Below are 21,252 nucleotides of genomic sequence, written 5' to 3'. Positions count from 1 at the left end.
CTTCATTTTTCTCTTGCATGTGGCTGTGATTGGTTGTGTGCCCCCAACTCCTCCGGGGGGAGGCTATTCCCTTGTCTCTGGTGTCCCGCTTTGCGGTCAATATGTGAGGTGGCAGGTCTCCTTGCCGTCCGCCTGCTCCTCAGCCCGGGCACAGGGTCGGGGCCCTCTGTACCCAAGTGCTCTCCTGAGCCCGGTTTACGCTCCTCCCCGTGGTGTAATGTTGCAGGCTGATATGGTCCCGTCTAGCAGGGTCCACCACAGCTCTTCACCTAGGTATCTGGGCGATTCCTGTCCTTCCCCGCTACAACCCGCTGACTACTGTGCCTCCCTGCCGGCTGTTCAGCCCATCCGCTGCCGGATATCTCTCCGCTTTCGCTATGTTCTTTTCCTCTCTCCGGCCTGGCGTGTGGGGTCGGTTGTGTCTCCACGGGACAGTCTTCCTTCCCCTCTGTCAGCACGGCGTTCCCCGATTGTGTGTGGTGTCTCAGTTTACCCAGACCTACAGCAATATCTTCTTCTGCTTGTGGGGTTGCTCCGCCGCTTCTGCCTCCCTTTCAGTGCTCAGCTGTCCTTCGGTGTAGCGGGCATCGGCCGATGCTGCTCTCCGGCTGGATGTCGGGTTCTGATCTCTGCTGCGTGAGGAACAGTGGCCTCCACCAGCTGCTTCCCCGGTGTCACTGTCCGGGGCGATCCATCACTCCCCCCATTTTTCACCTTTCTGGATCTGCTCCTAGGTCGCTTGGTCACACTGATCAGACCATTTTGTTACCCGCCAGATTCACCAGCAGCCATCTTGTTATAGGTGTTTCAACAGTTTCCCTCGCTACAGCTTTTTACGCCGGGGCATAAGCAAGGCGTCTCATGTTCTGTAACGCACACAATGTGTCCGAAGTGCTCCGGTTCACTTAGTCGCTCGAATCTGCTCTCAGGGTGAGGTTTAGCAGGATTAATTATGGATGGTTCTGTGCCCTGGGGCAGGAGCTTTGAAGCTTCAGCTCCTCATCCGTCGCTCGCTGGCCACGCCCCTTGCTCTATATTACACTTTCATGTGTATTCAAGCATTCTGAGTAATGCAATCTATACTCAAAATGTCCAGGTTGAGTTTATGTAGACACCCTTCTCTTCGAACGATGGTTTCTAGTGTTGCAATCACAATACTGGTGGCAATGTACTGGACAAATTACCATCTATCTATTTCCACATGTGATAGACTAATACAATGCTGTACTTGTGCTTAAACTGCATGTGTCCTAGAGTTCCTACAAAGTCAAGAACATGCATGTCCCCGTATTGCTTCAAATCTTTCAACATTCTGTAGACAAGATCATCTCATCGTCAACCTAGTCGCTGTTCAGGAATTCTATACACTTTCGGATTGCCAATTCCACGGCTGTGCAAATGCAACCAATAGGCTTCGCACGCTCCACCTTTTCTGAAGTTTTACAAGGCAAGGGCTCGATGTAGGCAATGGGGTCACTTTGCTGTCCCTAAATAGCACATCATTATTCTTTCCACTTCCTTATTTTGCTGTCGATTGACAGGACCCTCAGCCACACTTCAGTAGAGACATTACAGCTTAGATCGTGTGCTTCTTCCCACAGAAATGCTTTTTTCCCTTTTTCTAAATCGAATGCTGCCATGTGTAGCTTGTTAAATACTGTGCCCAGAGTAGAGATGTGGCCATCTTCTGTGTCACCCTAGATCGCTATCGCCTTGGTGACGGATGCAGCTGATGGCAGTGCAGAAGGAAGGTGGGCTGAACGTTCAGAGTGTCATAGATTCGTGTAAAAAATGCTGCTCCGTTTAGAATGCACAATACGCTTGAAATGGGGTTAATTGGCCATACTTATCTGTGTTTAAGCTTCTAGAGACAACGCATTGTAGCAGCTCAATACTGTGTTTCGTTGTAAGCCCTATGGGGTAAGTCGATTTGTTGCTGCAACTCCTATGTGAAATTTCTGAAGAATTATTTTAGGGCAGGACGAACAGGCATGCTCAGATTACTTACCGGTAATCTTCATTACTCCTAGTCCTACTCTTCCTCGTCACAGTTTTTACTTCATGAGGCCCCTGCCTCCGACACAGGACCTTCTTCTATTTCTTTAAATTCCTATAACTCCTCCCCCACATCCACGTCACTCAGTTTCATATTACCAAGCCAGAGCATGGGACCTTCCCCGCAGGGAGGGTGAGGAGGGTCGTCAGTACTGTGACGAGGAAGAGTAGGACTAGGAGTAATGAGGATTACGGGTAAGTAATCTGAGCATTACCTCCATGTCCACTCTTCCTCGTCCCAGTACTTACTTCATGAGGTATACCAAAGCAGCAACGGGGAAAAGGTTCCAATGAGAAACAGAGCTAAAAACAGTGCAGCAAACACACCCACAATAACGCTTAATTCACATCCCCACAGATAAAACTCCAACCACGAAGGAACCAACCCCCCCCCCCCCCCCCCCGAGTGGGAGAAACTCAACCCAAAGCGGTTGATGGAAATCCCTAGACCAGCCAAGGCGGCAGCCATACAAATCTCTTGCAGAGAAAAACCCTCCTTGCATCGGCCCAGGAAGCCGCCAAACCCCTGGCGGACCGCCCCTGATCATGCGCAGGCACAGGCAGGCCAAAAGCCATATAGGCACTGGGATCACAACCCGGAACCATCGGAAAATGGAAACCACAGATGCGTTTTGCCCAGCCCCAGCCGGACCACAAGCAATCAGAAGACTATCCGATTGGTGGGAAAAAGCAAACCTAGCCAAATACTCCAACACGTCCCGCCGGACATAATGTTAAGCCAAGCCACCTCCTCATGCATTCTCGGATCATGAAAGAAGTCAGGGAGAACCAGATCCTGAGAGGTATGAACACCGAGATACAACTTAAGGGAGGAACTTCGGACCACACCTCAGCAGCACCGAGTCTGGCAGCACCCTCAGGAAAGGAGGGTGACATAAGAGAGCCCCAATCTCCCCAAGCCTACGGGCAGTAGCGAAGGTAATAAGAAAAGCAGATTTCAGTGTAAGATGTTTGATATCAATCTCGGAAAAGGGCTCAAAAGGATGCCCTTGAAGGAACCGTAATACAAGAGGGAAATCCCAAGGGGGAAGCCCTTTATCACAACACCTTCAGAGTGGAGGCTCTAAGAGCATCCATTATGTACTCAACTATCTGAGAACCCCGGAGATATCAACCTACACTGAGCAATAGCCACACTGCCCATTGCATCCAGTGGAATTCCAACCGCAGATCCCCTTGAAGGGGACACAACCACCTCGGAATCAGCCAAGGTTCCTAGGACCGAAGCTCCAACAGAGAGGGGAGCCAACTCCGGCGGGACCAGAACTGAGCTAACAACAACACAGTCACCCTGGACACTCTGATGCGCCAAACCAACCGGGGCAGAAGGGGAATAGGCGGAAAGGCATAAAGGAAAACCCCAAGGCCACTGTACAGAGAGGGCGTCCATTCCCCAATTCCCCCGGCCTGAAACCGAGAGCAGAAGAGGCGAACTTTTGCTGAGGCCGGGGATGCAAACAGGTCTAGAACCGGGGACCCTAATCTGACACAGGTCACTGCAAAGACCTGGGCCAACAGGACCAGTTCCGCCGAGGAGTGAAAACCGGCATCTGAGAAGATCCGCTTGAACATTGTCCACCCTTCTGATACTTGAGGCCACCAGAGACACCAGATGAGATTTCTCCCAGGTGCCTATCAGCGTGCCAGAGCATTCAAGGAACAGCCGGAAACCCTTTTGCAGTTGACATATGCCAAGGCCGTCGTATTGTCCGATCGGATCAAAACCGCCGACCGTACAGCAACTCCTTGTAGTACACCAGAGCTTGGACAATGGTACAACTCTTGCCAATTGGATGATCGCCGGCTCTCCCCAGATCTCACAACCCTTGAGCTGAGAGGACCCCTAATGTAGACCCTTTCTGCTAGCGTTGGTAGTAAGAGAGGCCACAGGAGGATGCATGCACATCTCAGCCTGTAGACCTGGAACCCCCCGCCACCACAGCGGGGAGACTCGCAGCGCTGGGGACACCGAAAATACAACTACGAAAGCCGAGACGTCGGAAACCAGTGGGAGAGAGTATAAGACACCAGGGGACATAACCGAAGACGGGCTCAAGGAACCGAAAAAAAGCAAGATGCCACGTGCCCCATAACTTCAGCAACAGGCGAGCCGAGACACACTGCCTTCTGAGAACCCAGCCCAGACCAGCCCAGCCAGCAAGCGCCCCCCCTGCACAACATCCAGAGTACACTCTCCCCAGACGTCCGGACAAGCAGTGCAGGGTCTTGAGACCCATAAGCAGTTGACACATCCTAGAAGGCATAGGGACCAGGAACACCCGCAAGTAGAAAACTTGACCCTGAACAGGGAGAGGAACGGGCAAGACGGTAACCCACAACAATCCTTCCTAGAGAACGGATCCCATGGCCAACTACTTGGACCGTGAGCTGGGTACCAAAGTCCTAACCATGCAAACTTGGACAGGAGGAGACAGGAACTGCAACCGATACCCCTCTCCGGAAGGAGCCCTTTACCCAGGAAGCCGAACCCCACCGGTCCCATACACCTCAGAGAAGATAGAGACGAGGAGCCAAGGAAAACCGCCAGTCACTGCACTTGCACCAGAGGAGAATCACAGGACGTTGAAGCATGCCTGCGCCACAATATAACAGCATGCTTGTCAGCCCACAAAAATATCCGACTTATCAAAAGGAAGTTACAGGACAGCCCAGAAGTCCAGCAGACCAGGGCCCCAACAGCCGACAGAGGAGCCACCAGGCTGGCGTCAAAAGGGCAGAGTACTGTCACAAAGCAGGGCAAAGCAATCCATCCCGGATAGCAGACAAAGGAAACCCCCCACCTGGGGTATTCCTACACTGGAAAAACCCACTGAAGTGACATCCCCCTCCACCGGCACCAGGGGCTCTGCGAACCCCTCTAAGCACAGACATGTGCCACCATGTGCCATATCACTTCCCACAAGTCTGAGAGGAGGCGTGAAAGCAACACGTCAGCACCGGAGGACCTAGGCCCTAAAAGAAGAGACATTGGGAACCCTCTGAATGGCCATTATTTCCATGATGCATTTTCTATAATTCCATGCCGGACAAAGGAAAAGAAAATCATCTCCTTTGACCTTCCCTCGTGCAGTTCAGAGGAAGAGGACAGGACAAGGAGTATGCGTCCATAGCTAGCACAGACCCAAACACACCACTAATTCGCCACATTACTGAGAGGTGGCTTCAGCCCTGTATCCAGTAGCTGGTAGCCCCAAGCTCCAAATCGTTCCAATGCGTCGGTCTAGGAAGGATGAAATGCCGAGTCAGCACCGCAGGGACTCGAACCCAAAGTGTAGACTATGCCAGGCCGGTACCCTTCAGGCCGCTTGCAGACGCGTCCAAATCAGCGCCGTTTTCACAGGATGCACGCAAAGAATGCAGCCAACATCCGGTGCATCCTGGGCTGCGTGTGACTGAGGAGCGGGTAGTATGTGACATGCCTGTGACAGAACAGAGCCCCCACACTTTCAAAGACTCGCTGCCACTGTCATCCCACGACAAGAAGCAGAGAGGCCTCACAACAAAAAGGGAACGCTAGGCCATACTGCCAAGTGCTTGCCATTATTTCCAATAAAGATGTGTATACAGAGCACGAGAAAACGGCATGTTGAAGGAGTCAAGATGGCCATACCAGCAGTAGAGGGGAAAAATATCAAGCACAGTCCTCCCCTCTCCTTACCTTCCCCCAGAGAATGCAGCTAACATCCGGTGCATCCTGTGCTGAGTGTGTCTGAGGAGCGGGTGGTATGTGACATGCCTGCAACAGAACAGAGCCCCCACACTTTCAAAGACTCTCTGCCACTGTCACCCCACGACAAGAAGCAGAGAAGCCACACAACAAAAGGGAAGGCTAACCCATACTGCCAAATCCTTGCCATCATTTCCAATAAAGATGTGTACACAGAGCACGAGGAAAAGGCCTGTCGAATCAAGATGGCCAAAACAGGAGGAGAGGAGAAAGACAGTCCTCCCCTCTCCTTACCTTCCCCAGGGCCATGCAGGACCTGGGACACAATGCTCACGCTGCGGTCCAGAGCCCAGCAAAGAACCGAGCGAGGCAATCCCGTTCAACTGTGACCCCCAGCCCCGCAGGTGGCCCAGGAGCAGCGCCGCACCTGAGGGAGCCGAGGGCCCCGCCACACAGCCCCCCCCCAGGGGGCCAGCAATCGGTGCTCCCCAGTGCCCTGCGCCGGGAAGACAAAGTCCAACCTGCCGGAGGCAGGAAAAATTAAACTGAGTGACGTGGATGTGGGGGAGGAGTTATAGGAATTTAAAGAAATAGAAGAAGGTCCTGTGTCGGAGGCAGGGGCCTCATGAAGTAAGTACTGTGACGAGGAAGAGTGGACGTGGAGGTAATGGGCCTTAGTTTATGTTTGACAGGCATGGCTCTTTTCAGTAATGGGATCTGATGTGTGCAGCATTAAACACAGCATGTTACTGGGCTGAAGGGTGTGGCCTTCCATATGACAGGGGTCTGCAACCTTTGGTTCGCCAGATGTTTCGGACTACAAATCCCTTTAGCCCTAGCAAGCGTAGTCCATTGTGAGGCATCATGGGAGTCAGAGTCCAAAACAACTGGAGAGCTACAGGTTGCAGACCCTTGCCGTAGGAGGTCTTCAATGGCAACACTTGTCCCTCTCTGCAGGGATCCAGCTCTATCTTTAGAATTGCTTCCTTGACTCTTTCTGATATTGGTATGCCTTTTCGGCGTTTTAGTATATGGTAGTTTCGGCAACTCTGTTTCCTAGTGGTAAGCTTGGTAGTTATATATGTGTTTGTTAAGGGGTGGGGGCAGACCCTGTTAACACAAAAAAAGTTTATCCACCAAACATAGGTCGAGACAAAAACACGTAAAATCCTTTCTAGCCATTTACACATTTTCTTCTACCGAACCGACTTAAAAGAATGTGATGCTAGTCGTGCATCCTATGCACCCGTTTCACGTCATCTCTCTTCAGAAGCACTTGATCTTCATTCACCACCGTTAGGCATTGATGTTTAGGGGATAACTGTACAGTGAGAGCCTAAATTGGCTACCAGGCAGATGCCCTCCATCTACAGTGATGGAAAGAGGTCTGCTGGCCGTTTCTTCTTTCTTGCTGGACTGAATCGCTAACACAACGTCTTCGTCACTCTCAGTGACCTTGCGACTTAGAGACAATCCATCAAAGGCTGCTACATGCTTGGTATTCGTGTCTTCAAGATTTTGGAGCGTGCCCTTTAAAGAACAGGACAATGTTCATCATTGACAATTTTTTTTTTTTTTTAATTTGTATTTATCCAGAATCTGGATTTAACAAAAGATCCCAGGTTCCTCTGGTTAGATGATTGCGTTCGGGGGCGTACTCTGTGTGCACTGCAGTAGGGCATTCTGTAGAATTTTTGCTGCTGCAATCGACCAGTTTGTTTTTTGTCCGCTGATTAGGCGGTTCCACCATGTTTCCTCTTCGCTTTCAGTGTATAGTTCGAGGAGCGGGTGAAGGTATAGTAGACGAAACTGGTGCATCGCTGGACACACCAGTAACAAATGCCTTACTGTTTCTGAGTCAGATTTACATAGACGGCAGCTTTTTGAGGTCGAATAACCTCTTGCAAACAGAAACTCGTTTGTGTGTAGCAGGTTTAAGTGAGCTCTTAGAAGAAAATGCCGCATTGATTTATTTGGAAATCTTCTGAGTAACTGGGTTGTCTCATTTAGCTTCTTTGGTTCTTGAGGGAAGGTGGTCAAGGTCTTGTTTCTTTTGGCTTTCTCCTCGGTGTTGATCCAGTCAGCCTCTTCCAGTTTTTTTTTTTATCTTGTTTGGATTTGTGATAAGGTCTTCATTTGTACACGCAATTTGGGTCAGCTTTGATTTTATTTGTTCAGCCCAATTCAGAATCATACTGCAAGCGCCTGTCTTAATCTCCAAGTCTATTAGTTTATAAAGAGGTGGCGCGTCGGGAAGGATTGTTTTTCTGAACAAGGATACGCTTGCCAATTCCACTATTGTGCTTAGTGAGACGAGGCCAAGTTCTCGTCTTATTGCCTCCATCTGGGTTGATTTTGGCAGGTTTAGTACTGATTTCCAAAAGTGACCCTCAAGTTTTTTCCATATTGTGTTTGGGACCGATGGCATCGCGGCTGCTCCGTATGTCAGGGCCGGGACAACTTTGGCTTTGTAGAATCCAGCCCTTAGAGCCAATCCTTATCCCGAAGTTACGGATCTGACTTGCCGACTTCCCTTACCTATTGTTCCAACATGCCAGAGGCTGTTCACCTTGGAGACCTGCTGTGGATAGGGGTACGGCCCGGCGCGAGATTTACACCATCTCCCCCGGATTTTCAAGGACCAGCGAGAGCTCACCGGACGCCGCCGGAACCGCAACGCTTTCCAAGGCTTTAATGTAGTGCTGCATCTAAAAACACATTCAGGCACTCAGAGGTTTGACGGGTTTCTATGATTTGCGGTTTCTGTTAGGCAGGCTTCTGATCCTGGAAGGTATTGCTTGGTTATGTAGTAGATTTTGATGTGATGCAGGTACGTCTCATTGAAGATGTGCTGCTGCTCTTCTAATGGTCTTTGTTACTTTGGGGGTGGGATGCTTTGTTTCTATTAGTTTCTCTTGGATTTTCGAGTTACTGCAATGCACTATGGTCATGTCTCCCTTCAGTAGCAGCTTTACATTTGCAGGGTATTTACCAAATTGGCAGTGGATTCCTTAATGATATGTGTAGTAATCGAGTTTGTGAATTAGGTTTGCCATACTGTAAATACAATTCTCCAGTCTCTCAAAGACGACATCATCTGCTGGCATATTGAACATGGGACGGCTGCCAAACATTCTTTGGCCTCCAACGCCCAAAGTGTTCACCAACATCTCTTTTTCTTGCAGATGCAAACTCCCTTACATTCATCGTACCTAGGTATGTGATAGACGTGCATTCTCACTGCCCTCTGGAGCACTCATCTGGCTCCCTCCCTCGATGACGACCCCTGACGAGGAGAATATTCATGAAACATGAAGGTAAGCCCACTGGGGCTCCGCTCTTTCTGCCACGCAACCTGATGCATTGTGATACTGCTGCAAATTCGATCATGCAGGCAGCACCTGCGGTGGGGCTGCCTCGTGGGGTCTGATGTTTCTATGCTGGTAGGCCTGCCCCTCTCCAACATGGCCGCCAGCACATTGGTTTGTTCCCCTGGCAACTGAGTACCTGGCTTGCCTCGAGGTGCTGATTGGCTCTCTCATGCTTCATCTGCCAATCAGCAGCCGCCAGGCGGGACAGCCGGCCCATCCACCTAAGGCCTGCAACAAAGGCCACGGTCTTGGCCTGGCTAGTCCGTTGGTCGCCCCTATACCTCTACTATCTCCTCTCGCCACTTCCCAGTATTCACCTAGTCTGGGGGCTGTCTGTGACTTCCTGGAAAGACTCACCAGAACATTTGGCACCCAGCGATTTGAACTTTCGTGAGTTGGCAGCTCCGAGCACTCTTTTTCAAATGACATTACTTATTTTCCACACTTCGCTTGATGTGCATTATACCTTGCATAAATCAATTTGAGATGCTTGCTGGATCTCTCTATCATGCCTCCCGCCCCACCAGTTGTTTCTATTTGTCTCTGCACTTACTTGTTCGTCTTACCCCTTCATCTCCACCCCTCCTTCCCTGTTTCTTGTTAAGCTCTTGCATAATGTAACGACCGTCAGGCACATGCATTAACTTATTGTCCTGTTTTAACAGATTGTATTCCCCATGTCTGGTGTTGTACCTCTAAACGCATTGCGCTTGCCCATTCTGAATGTACCATTGACTGTTAAGAATGCTAAATCCTGTATTCCCTTCCTGCCTTGGAGCACTTTGAAACGCTTGTTTGCAAAGTGTATAAGTGCTATACAAGTGTCCAATACAATCAAATATAAATCATGTTATAGACAGTGTCCTATTGTTTTGAAGAAAGGGTGCAGGCAGTGCAGCTCATTGCATGATTAAGAATGTCTCACCAAATTGTGATTGATAACCTAACCCCGGGGAATTGCAGTATCCCCCCCCCCACCGACACATTGCTATGTCGTATCTTGGGTTGTAGCGCTAACATGTATATAGATTGAGGTTTTATCAAGTATTTATTCTATAAACTGGCTTAACATACGTATTCTTAAATCATCTTAATGCAAGAGCACAGATACGATTGTGTGCAAGAGCAGAGCTGTATGGAAATGTTGCAGTCCTGCTTACTCTCCATCTCAGAGTATACCTTTGCTAGCGTTGCCAGGTGACTCCAAGTCACATGGGACTCCCTACTCCACTCCTTTTGTGTTAGATTTATTTCAGTCCATTTTATCCAATTGAAGTGGCCCAACACTAAAACTCCGAACAGGCAATTGATGGAGTGAAAGCCCAGTACTGTGGCATGGTGGACCTCCTGACATGTACATACATGCCAACATTCCGAGGCACCTGGGAAGGAGATTTCTTCAGAGAAATCGGGAGAGAACAATTTCACCATAGGAATGCATTGGGGAAAAGTACAATTTTAGGCGGGAGAACGTTAAAGCAGTATTTTTATCTGAAAAATCAGGAGTCTCCTGCCTAAATCCGGAGGGTTGGCATGTATGCATGGAGTCCTCTGGCAACCGTGCCCTTTGCATGTGCTACTCTTCATAAGTACTGATCAATGATTTATACAAGGTTCGATATTGAGATTCGAGGAGCAGAAGCTAAAAGTCAGGCATCACCCTGTAGGCAGGGGCTACTGCAGGGAAACTAGGAGCTACGAGAGACGTGCCTTTAACTTTTAGTCCATTTTGTATATACCGTTGTGTTTAAATATATATTAGCTGTCTTCTAATTCTTTATTAACATTCTGAAATACTCAAAATGAATACCACATTTACATGTTTGGAAGGCACCAGTTGGCCATAGGGGCCAAAAGTAGCTCCTGGTAGCTGTTGCTTTTAAGCTAAACAGAAGAATAGGAGCTAAATATCAGCCAGCCCCCCTCAAAAAGTTGTTAAGAAGCAAACTGATAAATGCTGCAAAACTACATTAGAAAGTTACTTTATTAACAGCCCGCAGAGCGCAGCAGTGCTGGTCATATACCAAATGACTCTTTCAAAACAGAACAATTCCAGAACTAGAATCCGACGAGATCACTTTCCATGGAATACTGACATAACATAAACCATTTAAAAAGTGGCACAATATACACTTTGATGCGTCTTGAAAAAAATAACATTGCACGTCCGTCTTGGTTTGCAAACTTAAAATATATGCTATACAATACATGCTAAACTAAAATGCTTAAAAGCAAACATTATATATATCTCGCACAGCAGGGCAATTAAATGCAACTTCGACAAAAAGTCTGTCTCTTTAAATGGTCATATTTCCTATTAATCAGACCACTTCATGCACATGGTTTGGATCACCGTAACTCTGAATGTAAATGGCACTACACTGTTTCGCCACTCCCTGACTTCCTTACCCGACAGCTTTGACTGCAGACCCTTATCAGACCCCTCAGAGCCATCATGTTCCTTCACTATGCAGAAGGTCAGTTCCCATCTGCCATGTCTAGGCACTGCTCACAGCTCGGACGCTCGGCAATGACGTTCAAGTTGCAGCGCCACTGCCGGCAGAAGAGGAAATTGAAAATGAAAGCGATGCGGCCATCTTGGAATGGTGCATTTGACCGTTCAAATGATCTATAAATCCCTAGAATATCAACTTCTTAGTATATTATCCAAATAAAACAATCACTATACTCAATAAGAATGACTGGATATATTTTATTCTGATGGCACATGTTTTATTTTTCATTTCAAAGGTGTGGTAAAATAGGCCATTTCTTTAAATCAAATAATTTGTAATTCTTGCATTTGTTACTAACTTGTTGATAGTGGAATATCTAACCGTTTAGAAGTCTTAATCACATAATCATTCTGCACGTTGCTGTCAAGGCAACCTAGCCGTTATCAAGGAAGGAGAAGGAGTATGATGTGGTATTTATAACGCGCCTATACACAAGTGTTTCAAGGTGCGACAGTGTGTTTTGCTCATGACAGATGACACAAGTGAACTACCAATAGGGACGCAGCCAGCTAGCTATCAACATTCCGGGTGGATTAGTGGTAAAGCAGGTTATAGCCGAAACTTGTCGCCATGGCAGTGGGGTTTCGATTTGGCAATGAACTATATATGCCAAGCCCAATTCCATTCAGCAGACGTTACTCCATACCTAGTTTGAACTTTGCATTCTGATAACTACAAGTCCCAGAATGCAAGGTTTAAACCAGACCTGGAGTAGTGCCTCCCAAGCAGACCTGCCTACATTTAAAAATCAAAAACCCTGAGATTTCTCTAGCCCGTCCTGCGCGCAATCCTCACAGCACCTATAAGTACTATAAACTCTGCCTTTGACACATAGGAGCTCATGTTTGTGACGTTTATTCTTTTTTTTGATTGGTGTCACGAGAATGAAAGGCATACTACGCAACATGTTCATGCATCTGTATGGCGGAGAGGAGGAGTGGAACGCAGCTAGTGTTTCTGCTGCCTTTTCATAGCTCTCAACTCACACGCTTTTGGCGGGTGTCACCCGCCTTCTAAACAGCTGACTCACCCGCCAAGCCTCCTGCATGCCCATTCATTTCAATGGGCCTCTCACCCGCCAAAAATAAAATCGGGTGTTTTCACCCGCCTTTGTGACACAAATGGTTGAGAGCTATGTTTTCTTCCTCCACGCCATGCAAATGCTCCAGCATTTGCGCTGGCATGGATTTTCATGCTGGCACAAAATGCATACATGCCAACATTCTGATGCACCTCCGAGGATATTTCCTCAGAGAAATCAGGAGACTTAATATTTCCCATAGGACTGAATTGGGGCTATAATTATTTTAGGTGGGAGAAGGTGAAAAATAGCAATATTTTTCACTGAATAGTCGAAGTCCCCCACCTAAATCGGGCGGGCTGATATGTATGCAAATGCTGGAGATCCCTATTTATTTTTATTTATTTATTTATTGTGCATTTGTAAGGTGCTTATACATCAAGTAAATTGTGTTTCAAAGTGCCCACAGGGAAACAGGGAGGGAACATGGGAATGAAAACAGAATATAACAATGAAAGATAGAGGTAGACCTACTAGGCATTATGAGCATTCAGAACGTGCAAGTGCAGAGAGAGAGAAGGGATGAGGGAGTGGGGGGGGTGTAAGTGCTAGATGTCCCAAGAGGGCAGTGCTAGAGAGTGAGCAGCTGTAAGTGCCTAGGTGAGAGTGGTAGGCTGTCAAAGAATATGTACGTGCAGGCCTGTGGTGGCAAGGCCAGTGGGTGCCTTGGCAAGTGCTGGGAGCGGACAGAGGCTGAAGGCGGTTGGGTGTGGAAGGCCAGGGCCCAAGAGGACACATAAGGGCCCTGGTCACCAATCTCAGCAACTGTGGGGTTTAGCAGAGAAGGGAGGAAGGGAAGGAGGATGTGAAAAGGAAAGTCTTGAGGAACTTCTGGAATCTGAGGAGGTCCGGCTCAAGATGAAGAGGAGGTAGCCTGCTTAGGAAAGAGATTGGCCACCAGCTCGCTGTTTAGCAAGGCGTTTGACACACAGAGAGTTAGTGCCGGAGGAGCGTAAAGATCTGGAGGGAGAGAATTGATTAAGAGCAAGTTGCAGATAGCGTGGTCCCTGGCCCCAGACAGCCTTATGGATGATGCAGAGGGATTTGAATTTGATCCTTGCAGCAACCGTTAGCCAATGGAGTGTTTTTAGGGCTGGAGAGATGCGGTCACTGGGCTTGAGGACAAGGATACGTCTTGCAGCCCTATACTGGATTAGCTGGATGGGTCGTAGTGAAGAGGATGGTAGGTTAATGAAAAGGTTATTGCAATAGTCTAGCCTAGAGAGAAACAGAGCTCTAGAGACATTGAGTTTAATGAGGAAAGTGAGGAAAGCAAGAATTCCTTTGAGGAGGTGGAGTTGAAAGTGGCCCTTCTTGGCAAGGTCCTGAATGTGAGGGAGGAAGGAAAGAGAGGAGTCGAAGATGACTACAAGGTTTCTGGCTTCAAAATAAGGAGAAGGGGGAGCTCCCATAGAAGATGGCCAGAGTGAGGGGTCGTCCAGCATTATGCACTAGCATAAAGTAGGTGGACCCATAGGGATCCATTGTAAACTCTGCCTGCCATGCTTGCATGTTGGGCAGCGTATATTTGTCACTGTGAACCATGCATGGTAAACAGTGTTCACAATGAAAATTAAATGCTGCCCAACATGTGAGCATATCAGGCAGCGTTTAATTTTAATTATGAGCGCCAATTGCTATGTGAGCACGGCAATCAGCGCTCACAATTAAAAGTAAACGCTTGGCATGTGAGCATGCCAGGTATCGTTTACTCACTTTGCACGGCGGAGTGCGAAAGTTTGGGGCAAAAGGCGTGTACATACTTGTAGGCCGCCTTTTGCAATGCACCTTTGCACTCCGCCATGCAAATGACAAAAATTGTCAGTGGGGAGCCTCCGACGTGTATGTCAACATGTAACGGCTCTCCGGCACCAAATTACTCTTTGGAACAACATGAGCTACACACACTCATGCCAAATGAACATTTACTATGTACAATTCTGAAAAAAATAATGCAGCATTTTCAATGTACTATCAGTATCTATATTTTATTTCTAGTTTAATTTAGTTTTGTTTCTTTATTTGTACCGCGCGCCGAACCCTGGGGTAACCGGGCGCCGGAGACTTGGAGACAGTTACAACATGGCAAAAATATACAATACAGACTGTGAAATAACAACATTAGATGTAGTAGACCAGGTTACAAGATGGTCGACAAGGACAAGTTGAGAAGAAGTACATTAAGCAGAGTTTTTGTTGGCAAGCCATGTTTTAGTAATGGCTCTAAAGGTCCAAAAGGAGGGTTCTGCTCTAAGGTTTAAAGGCATAGCGTTCCATAGTTTGGCAGCTAGGACGGGAAGCTGGCGCCACCTGCTTTTTTTAGGGAGAATTTGGGAATGGAGAGGCAATGTGAGTATGGCGTTCTAGTTGGTCTAGTTGATGTGTGATTGTGGAACTTGTCTGCCAGATATTTGGGTGCGTCATTGGAGCGGCATTTATGGACGATGATGAGGGATCTGAGAGTGATTCTGTCTCGTTCAGGGAGCCAGTGAGCATCTTGCCTGATGCTGGAGATGTGGGCGTGTCGGGGGAGACTGAGGGCGGCTCTGAGGGCATTATTTTGAAGCACCTGTAGTTTGTTCAGGTTGCGTTCTGACGTGTCGAGAAAGAGTGTGTTACAGTAGTCAATTTTTGAGAGCACTAGCGCTCTGGCTAGTGTAATGCAGCTGGACGGAGATAGGAAAGGTTTGCAGGCGTTGATAAGCTTATTTGTATAAACTGTGGATGAGGCTGTGGCATTCACCTGTCTTTTGAGCGAGAGAGTAGAGTCTAGATAAACCCCAAGGGTTTTAATTTCTTTGGCTACTGTGATTAGGTTACCGTCTATGTAGATGGACGTGTAACGGGGGTCTAGTTTGTTTAGCCGTGCTTGGGAGCCGACAAGAAGGAGCTCAGTTTTCTCGTCATTGAGGCATAGGCCGTGCTCTGCCATCCAGGCTGGATCTCCAAATATAGGTTGTTGATTCTGGTGGACTCCTCATCGTAGCACCCTGATAGGGTGATGAGAACCTGGGTATCGTCAGCATAGTTTGTGTATGTGACACCCAAGTTATCTAGGCGGTCAAACAATAGCTTAGTGAAGATATTGTATAGGGTCAGTGAGACGCACAAGCCTTGAGGGACGCCGCAGGTGATGGGGACAGGGAGTGCCGATGCACCCGGGGAGAACCCGGGTGGTTCGGTTGGCTAGGAAGGACTGGATCCAGGCAGTCGCCTGCTTAGAGAAGGCCGCTGAGGTCATCAGATGTTCCGTGAGGATCTGATGGTCGACGAGGTCGAAGGCTGCTGATAGATCTAGCAGTAGGAGAATAGCTAGATTACCCTTGTCCTTTGTCTCGTCCATCTGGATCTTTAGGTCCAGTAGGGCTGACTCTGTTCCGTGGCTTGGCCTGAAGCCGGATTGTCTGAGACCCAGGAGGTTGTTGTCTTCCAGGTGCTTCTGGATTTGTAGGTAGGCCACTCTGTCTAAGATCTTTAGGATGTAGAGAACGGTGGTGATAGGCCTGTAATTGGTTGGGTTATTGGGGTCTAGATTAGTTTTTGTTAGTAGTGGCATGACCCAGGCCTCCTTGAGGCTGCTAGGCACTGAACTTGATTTGAAGGATGCGTTGATAAGGGCTGTTATGAAGGGCGCCAGAATGTTGGCGCCTTCTTGGATGATGGGAGCTGGGCATGAGTCCCCTTGGCATCTGGAGGGTTTGAGGCCCTTAATGATGCTTTCTACTTCTTTAGTGTTCTATCTGGGTAAACATAAATATTCCTTCTTAAATAAGTAAAAACAACTGCCCACATCTGTTCTGTTTAAGTATTTGATCATCATCTATTCAGTGCAAAAGCAGAGTTTACAAATGTATCATTAAAACTTCTTAGATAAGGCACAGAGAGATACAATTACTTGCCCAGGATCACACACTTTAGTAGGTTGTGAAGCTGTGTTTTGAGATGAGTCTACAACTTAAGCTCTTGACCATATATATTGTTAGGTCTAGTTGTTAAGAGTGTTTGTAAATGTTTGCCTTTCAGAATATAGTGTTTTATATAAAAATAACAATACTCAAAGAAGTATGTTAAGCAAAAACAGTGCAATATATAAAGGGGGATTCCCAAATGACCATCTAGGTGGTCGCTCTATCTTTTTCTGGGGAATAGAGGCTAGTTAAACAAGAGATAGATAGCTAACGTTTACACAACAGTTATAATCATTAAACATCAACTGTTAATTTAGACACATTAAGTATTTAATAAAGACATAAATAATTACAAATTCATCAAAAATCACTTGATAAAACACTATAAAGTTTGTAGCCTGTGGTCTAGTATTGTCAAAACACTATAAAAATGTGACAAACTGTGACCTAATAGGTAAGACTAACATCAATGTAAATCCGATCAATAGTATTCCAGAGGGCCTCAAGTTTGTAGCCTGTGGTCTAGTATTGTCCTTATCTAGACAGTTATCTAGTTGTCTCGACATGTTTCTGTTCTATATCTATATGTGCAGAACTTTCATCAGGAGTATTGTCACTTCAATTAAAAACTCATAGAGACCATAGCAATAATAGCTTTTCTCTCTTTTTTTCTCTTTTGTTGTCTTTTTACCAACAGTTACAACTACCCGAAAACACGCAAGAAATAGAGCGCACACTACCCACAATCAGTCGGAAGAAACTTAGGCTTAATAGACTCAAAGTATAGATTGTGTGTTTCTAATTGAAGTGACAATACTCCTGAGGAAAGTTCTGCACATATAGATATAGAACAGAAACATGTCGAGACAATACAATGGCTAATTATATCACCATAGTGAGATGATAACTGTCTAGATAAGGACAATACTAGACCACAGGCTACAAACTTTATAGTGTTTTATCAAGTGATTTTTGATGAATTTGTAATTATTTATGTCTTTATTAAATACTTAATGTGTCTAAATTAACAGTTGATGTTTAATGATTATAACTGTTGTGTAAACTTTAGCTATCTCTTGTTTAACAAGCAAAAACAGTATACATGTAACCCCCTCTTTCCGCACCCCAGGGAATGTAGGAATACAAGTTCTAGAATGCAAAGTAACTCAAATATAAAAAATGACCGTTAGGTTTTGCAAAAGTACTTTCAAGACTTAAAGGCACATAACAGAACTGTGTTGAATCTCCTGCTTATATGCATAGGCAACCTGATTGTTTATACGCGGGGTGAAGGTAATGTTACATTCTGCATACATGTAAACATTTCTTTTTCTGTGTCAAATAAGAACATAAAATGAAAATGTGAGAGTTTAAATACTTCTGTCTTTAACTAAGTCATAGCATTGGCTATTTCACAGGAGCTTGATTTAGTCTTTCTGATGCAACTGAGCTACTGTCCCGCTCAGTTCTAAGCTTACCATTAGGAAAGACATGGAAATTGTTTGAATTCACCGGTGGGGCCCCGCTGTGTCTCTCAGAGGCACCCTTTGATTCCTTCTGAGCTGAGACAGTCAATTCATTTTATTGCAGCTCTAAAAAGCCCAGCGGTTTCATGCCCTTACTTTGATACCTGAAGAAGAGCATGAAAACCTGGAAGTTCTGGGACCAATCCGGAGGTTAGACAGGTCTGCTCCCAAGTGCAATGGATAATGTTGGCATGTTGACCAGCCTTGCACAGGACGTCCCCTTTCATTGGCAGTGTCCATGCCTCTAGCAAAAGTTGCATGGTGTAATGTTATGTTGATTTATTCTGCGCAACGCTGCTTTTTGCATGGACTGTAGGCGCACTCGTAAAGGCATGCGGGTAAGCGGGTGATCACACTCCCCCCTGAAGATGTGCATACATTTCTCCCTCCTCAGTGTCACTCACCCACATGCCAAGATTATATATTAATTCGGGAGACACTACTCCAGTCCTGGCTTTAACTTTACATTCTGGTACTTCTGGTCCTGCATTTCCCCAATATAAACCCAGGACTTCAAGTCCCAGAATGCAAGGTTAAAACCAGGACAAGACTACTGCTGCCTGCATGGAATGGATAATATCGGTATGCATGTCATACATGCCAACCCTCCAGATTTAGGTGGGAGACTCCTGATTTTTCAGTTAAAAATATTGCTATTTCTAATTTTATCCTGCCTAAAATAATTCTAAGCCCAATGCAATCCTATCGAAAAATGCATTGCTCCCGCTTTTCCGTAGCAAAATCTCCCTCTCAGGTACTCCAGAATGTGTAGGCATGTATGGCATTCATGCACTCACGTAATTCTTAGCACAGTCCAGTGTTGCATCATAGTGGATTTCGATGTATTAGTTCCCAGAGACCTCATGTCTCACACATCATGCGTAGGTCTCACACAAATGAAAGTTGGGTTCAGCTGTCAACTCAGACAACCAAGTGAAGCTGTACTACATTTCCATTGTGGGTTCCCCCCCCCCCCCCCCCCTCACAGTCTGGGTTGTTTGCAATGCAATCGACAGGCCAGGAGGCTACAAGAAGGCATTAAACTACTGGAGGAACTTGTGAGGAATTGCTAACTGCCAAGGGTGTAGAAACCCTTTTTTTGTTTTTATTGATTAATACAATTATGTGGGTTATTTCATTTCAGGAAAGACGGACTGCTGAACAGACCTCCCTTTAAGAAAGCCCAATGCCAAACGCATAGTGTACAACTGAGCCCTGCAGCCTCTGTATGCTGAGCTGCAGCTCCTGCTCTCCGGTGTCACAGAACAGGTACAGGGGACACAGGTGCCCTGACAGATGCTGTGACGGCCAAGTGACTGCAGTGCAGAGGATGCAACTAAGTCTGCTCCTCTGTTCCAAATTAAGATAATTATGGACACCTTCCCCCGCCGCCCCCTAGTTTCAGGATAATCTGAAAGTATGAGGCATAGCTCGGTTGTGGGTTTGGTGGTTGGTAAGTCACAATAATATTAAAAGCCACATCTGGTTTTTAGCCTATCAGTGTCATCCCTGTGAGCTCAGACAGGTATGGGGGCTATGTGGATTTCAGGCACCCACCTGTCTGCATTCCAGTGAATGAGACAAAATGGCAGGATGCATGCCTCTCTTGACTCTCTGGGAGGGAAGCTAACACCCACCTGGCCAGGCCGGGATCTCCCAGCTGGAGCTGCCCTATGATCCTGACTTCAAACAGCCAAGTCCATAATACAGATGTTCCTAACCTGTGGGGACTGCACAACAGAAATGCTTGGAAGTTGGATGAGGAGAAAGTGGCAGATTTAAGACAGCCAAGGAACACAGGTGGATTTGAAGATGGATTCATCCATCTTACTTTTTTGTGGGCTTTTCTCTCCTTCCTGTCCCCTCCACTTCCTGTGGACCAAGGCACTCTTAGTATGATATCAAAACGCAAGGGAAATTTGGATCCATAAGGCAGATTTGATTTCCTCAAATTCCCTGTGTCCGTTTGCCTGTAAATGAGGAGTTCTCTTACTCCTACTTTGATTCACATTTCGACCATCCAGGATTTAAGGAAGAATTCACTTGGAACTCTCTTCAGAGGGCTGATCTTTCCAAAGCCTGCAGCCATTGAGGTGAAGGTTATCCAAAGCAAACATTAGCTCTGCTCCCTACCCACTCCATGGAAACATTGAGGCAAACTGCGGCTAGAACAATTCCTGCCTCTCTGTCGACTACACTGGTACCCAGGAACTCGCTGGTGGAGTGGAAACAGGTGTTAACCAGCCTCCCCCGGTGTGAGGAGACTGAGAACAAGGGCTCATCTTGTCCCTAAGAAGCTGGAGTGGTACCCTGGTTGCTTCACCTCAAACACCTCAGAGCACATCAGAGCCATGTTCACCACACTCAAACCAAAGGGACCCACCAGTGCTGCTTTTGGCATTCTCTCAAACGTTGAACCACTGCTGTTTTGCATCCGTCGAACAGTCTTGCCGACGCATTACACCAAGCAGAGCAAGTCACTTTGTTCAGCTCAACTAACCATCTCGCCTCTACAACAACTTCAAACCACTGTCTATTTGAAAATCACATCAAACCATCGGGATCTCAGCTTGTAACCGCCAGAACCTCGGATCGAATCTCTGAAGCATCGCATTACTCTGGGTTTTGATAGTGTTGTTAATGGTGAGTTATATGATTGATTTTTTAAAAATAAAGTATATCTTTTTTATAGAACTTTGATTGGGTATTCTATTATTTTGGAACTGTTGTACTATTGCAGTTTGGGTTGTGTGAAGAATCCTACGGAGCCCTCACTGAAACCATGCCTAAAGTCTCCTCCTAGGTGGCTAGAGAAGGCAGATGCTTCCTGATCCTGACCTTCAGGGTGATGTACTCCGGGAGGATCACCTGGGAGGAGAAAGGCCCCAGGGTGGTGAGGACATCCTGTGGGATGAGATACAGTATTTTGTGAGAAACCTGAGGGTGTTCTCACTTGTAGACCCAGGGGGTCCTTTGTTCGAGTGACCAGGAAAGGGCTATCGTGCTTGGATCACAACCCTGGGGGTGGACAAGCGAGGGAGGATCACCTGGGTAGGGGGTCGTTGGGGATTGCGGGAGGAACACCC

General features: G+C 47.0%; 1 protein-coding gene across 2 annotated transcripts in view; it reads right to left on the bottom strand.

Annotated features, from left to right (window-relative positions):
- MRPL4 (mitochondrial ribosomal protein L4) overlaps positions 1-11,679 on the bottom strand; it is an 85,152-nt gene extending 73,473 nt beyond the window's left edge. The window contains exon 1 of one of the 2 annotated variants that reach the window (XM_069604063.1): positions 11,545-11,679. In XM_069604063.1, the coding sequence (XP_069460164.1) occupies positions 11,545-11,592 (48 nt within the window). In that variant the 5' untranslated portion in view covers positions 11,593-11,679. The remainder of the gene's footprint in view (positions 1-11,544) is intronic. The other variant, XM_069604062.1, reaches the window with a different exon arrangement.
- Positions 11,680-21,252: the final 9,573 nt, after the last annotated feature.

The sequence above is a fragment of the Ambystoma mexicanum genome, chromosome 3q, assembly GCF_040938575.1.
Source record: "Ambystoma mexicanum isolate Mex_15411 chromosome 3q, UKY_AmexF1_1, whole genome shotgun sequence".
NCBI classification, from domain to species: domain Eukaryota; kingdom Metazoa; phylum Chordata; class Amphibia; order Caudata; family Ambystomatidae; genus Ambystoma; species Ambystoma mexicanum.
Note: the sequence above shows the minus strand (reverse complement) of the source record. Positions and strands in the feature narration are given on the sequence as shown.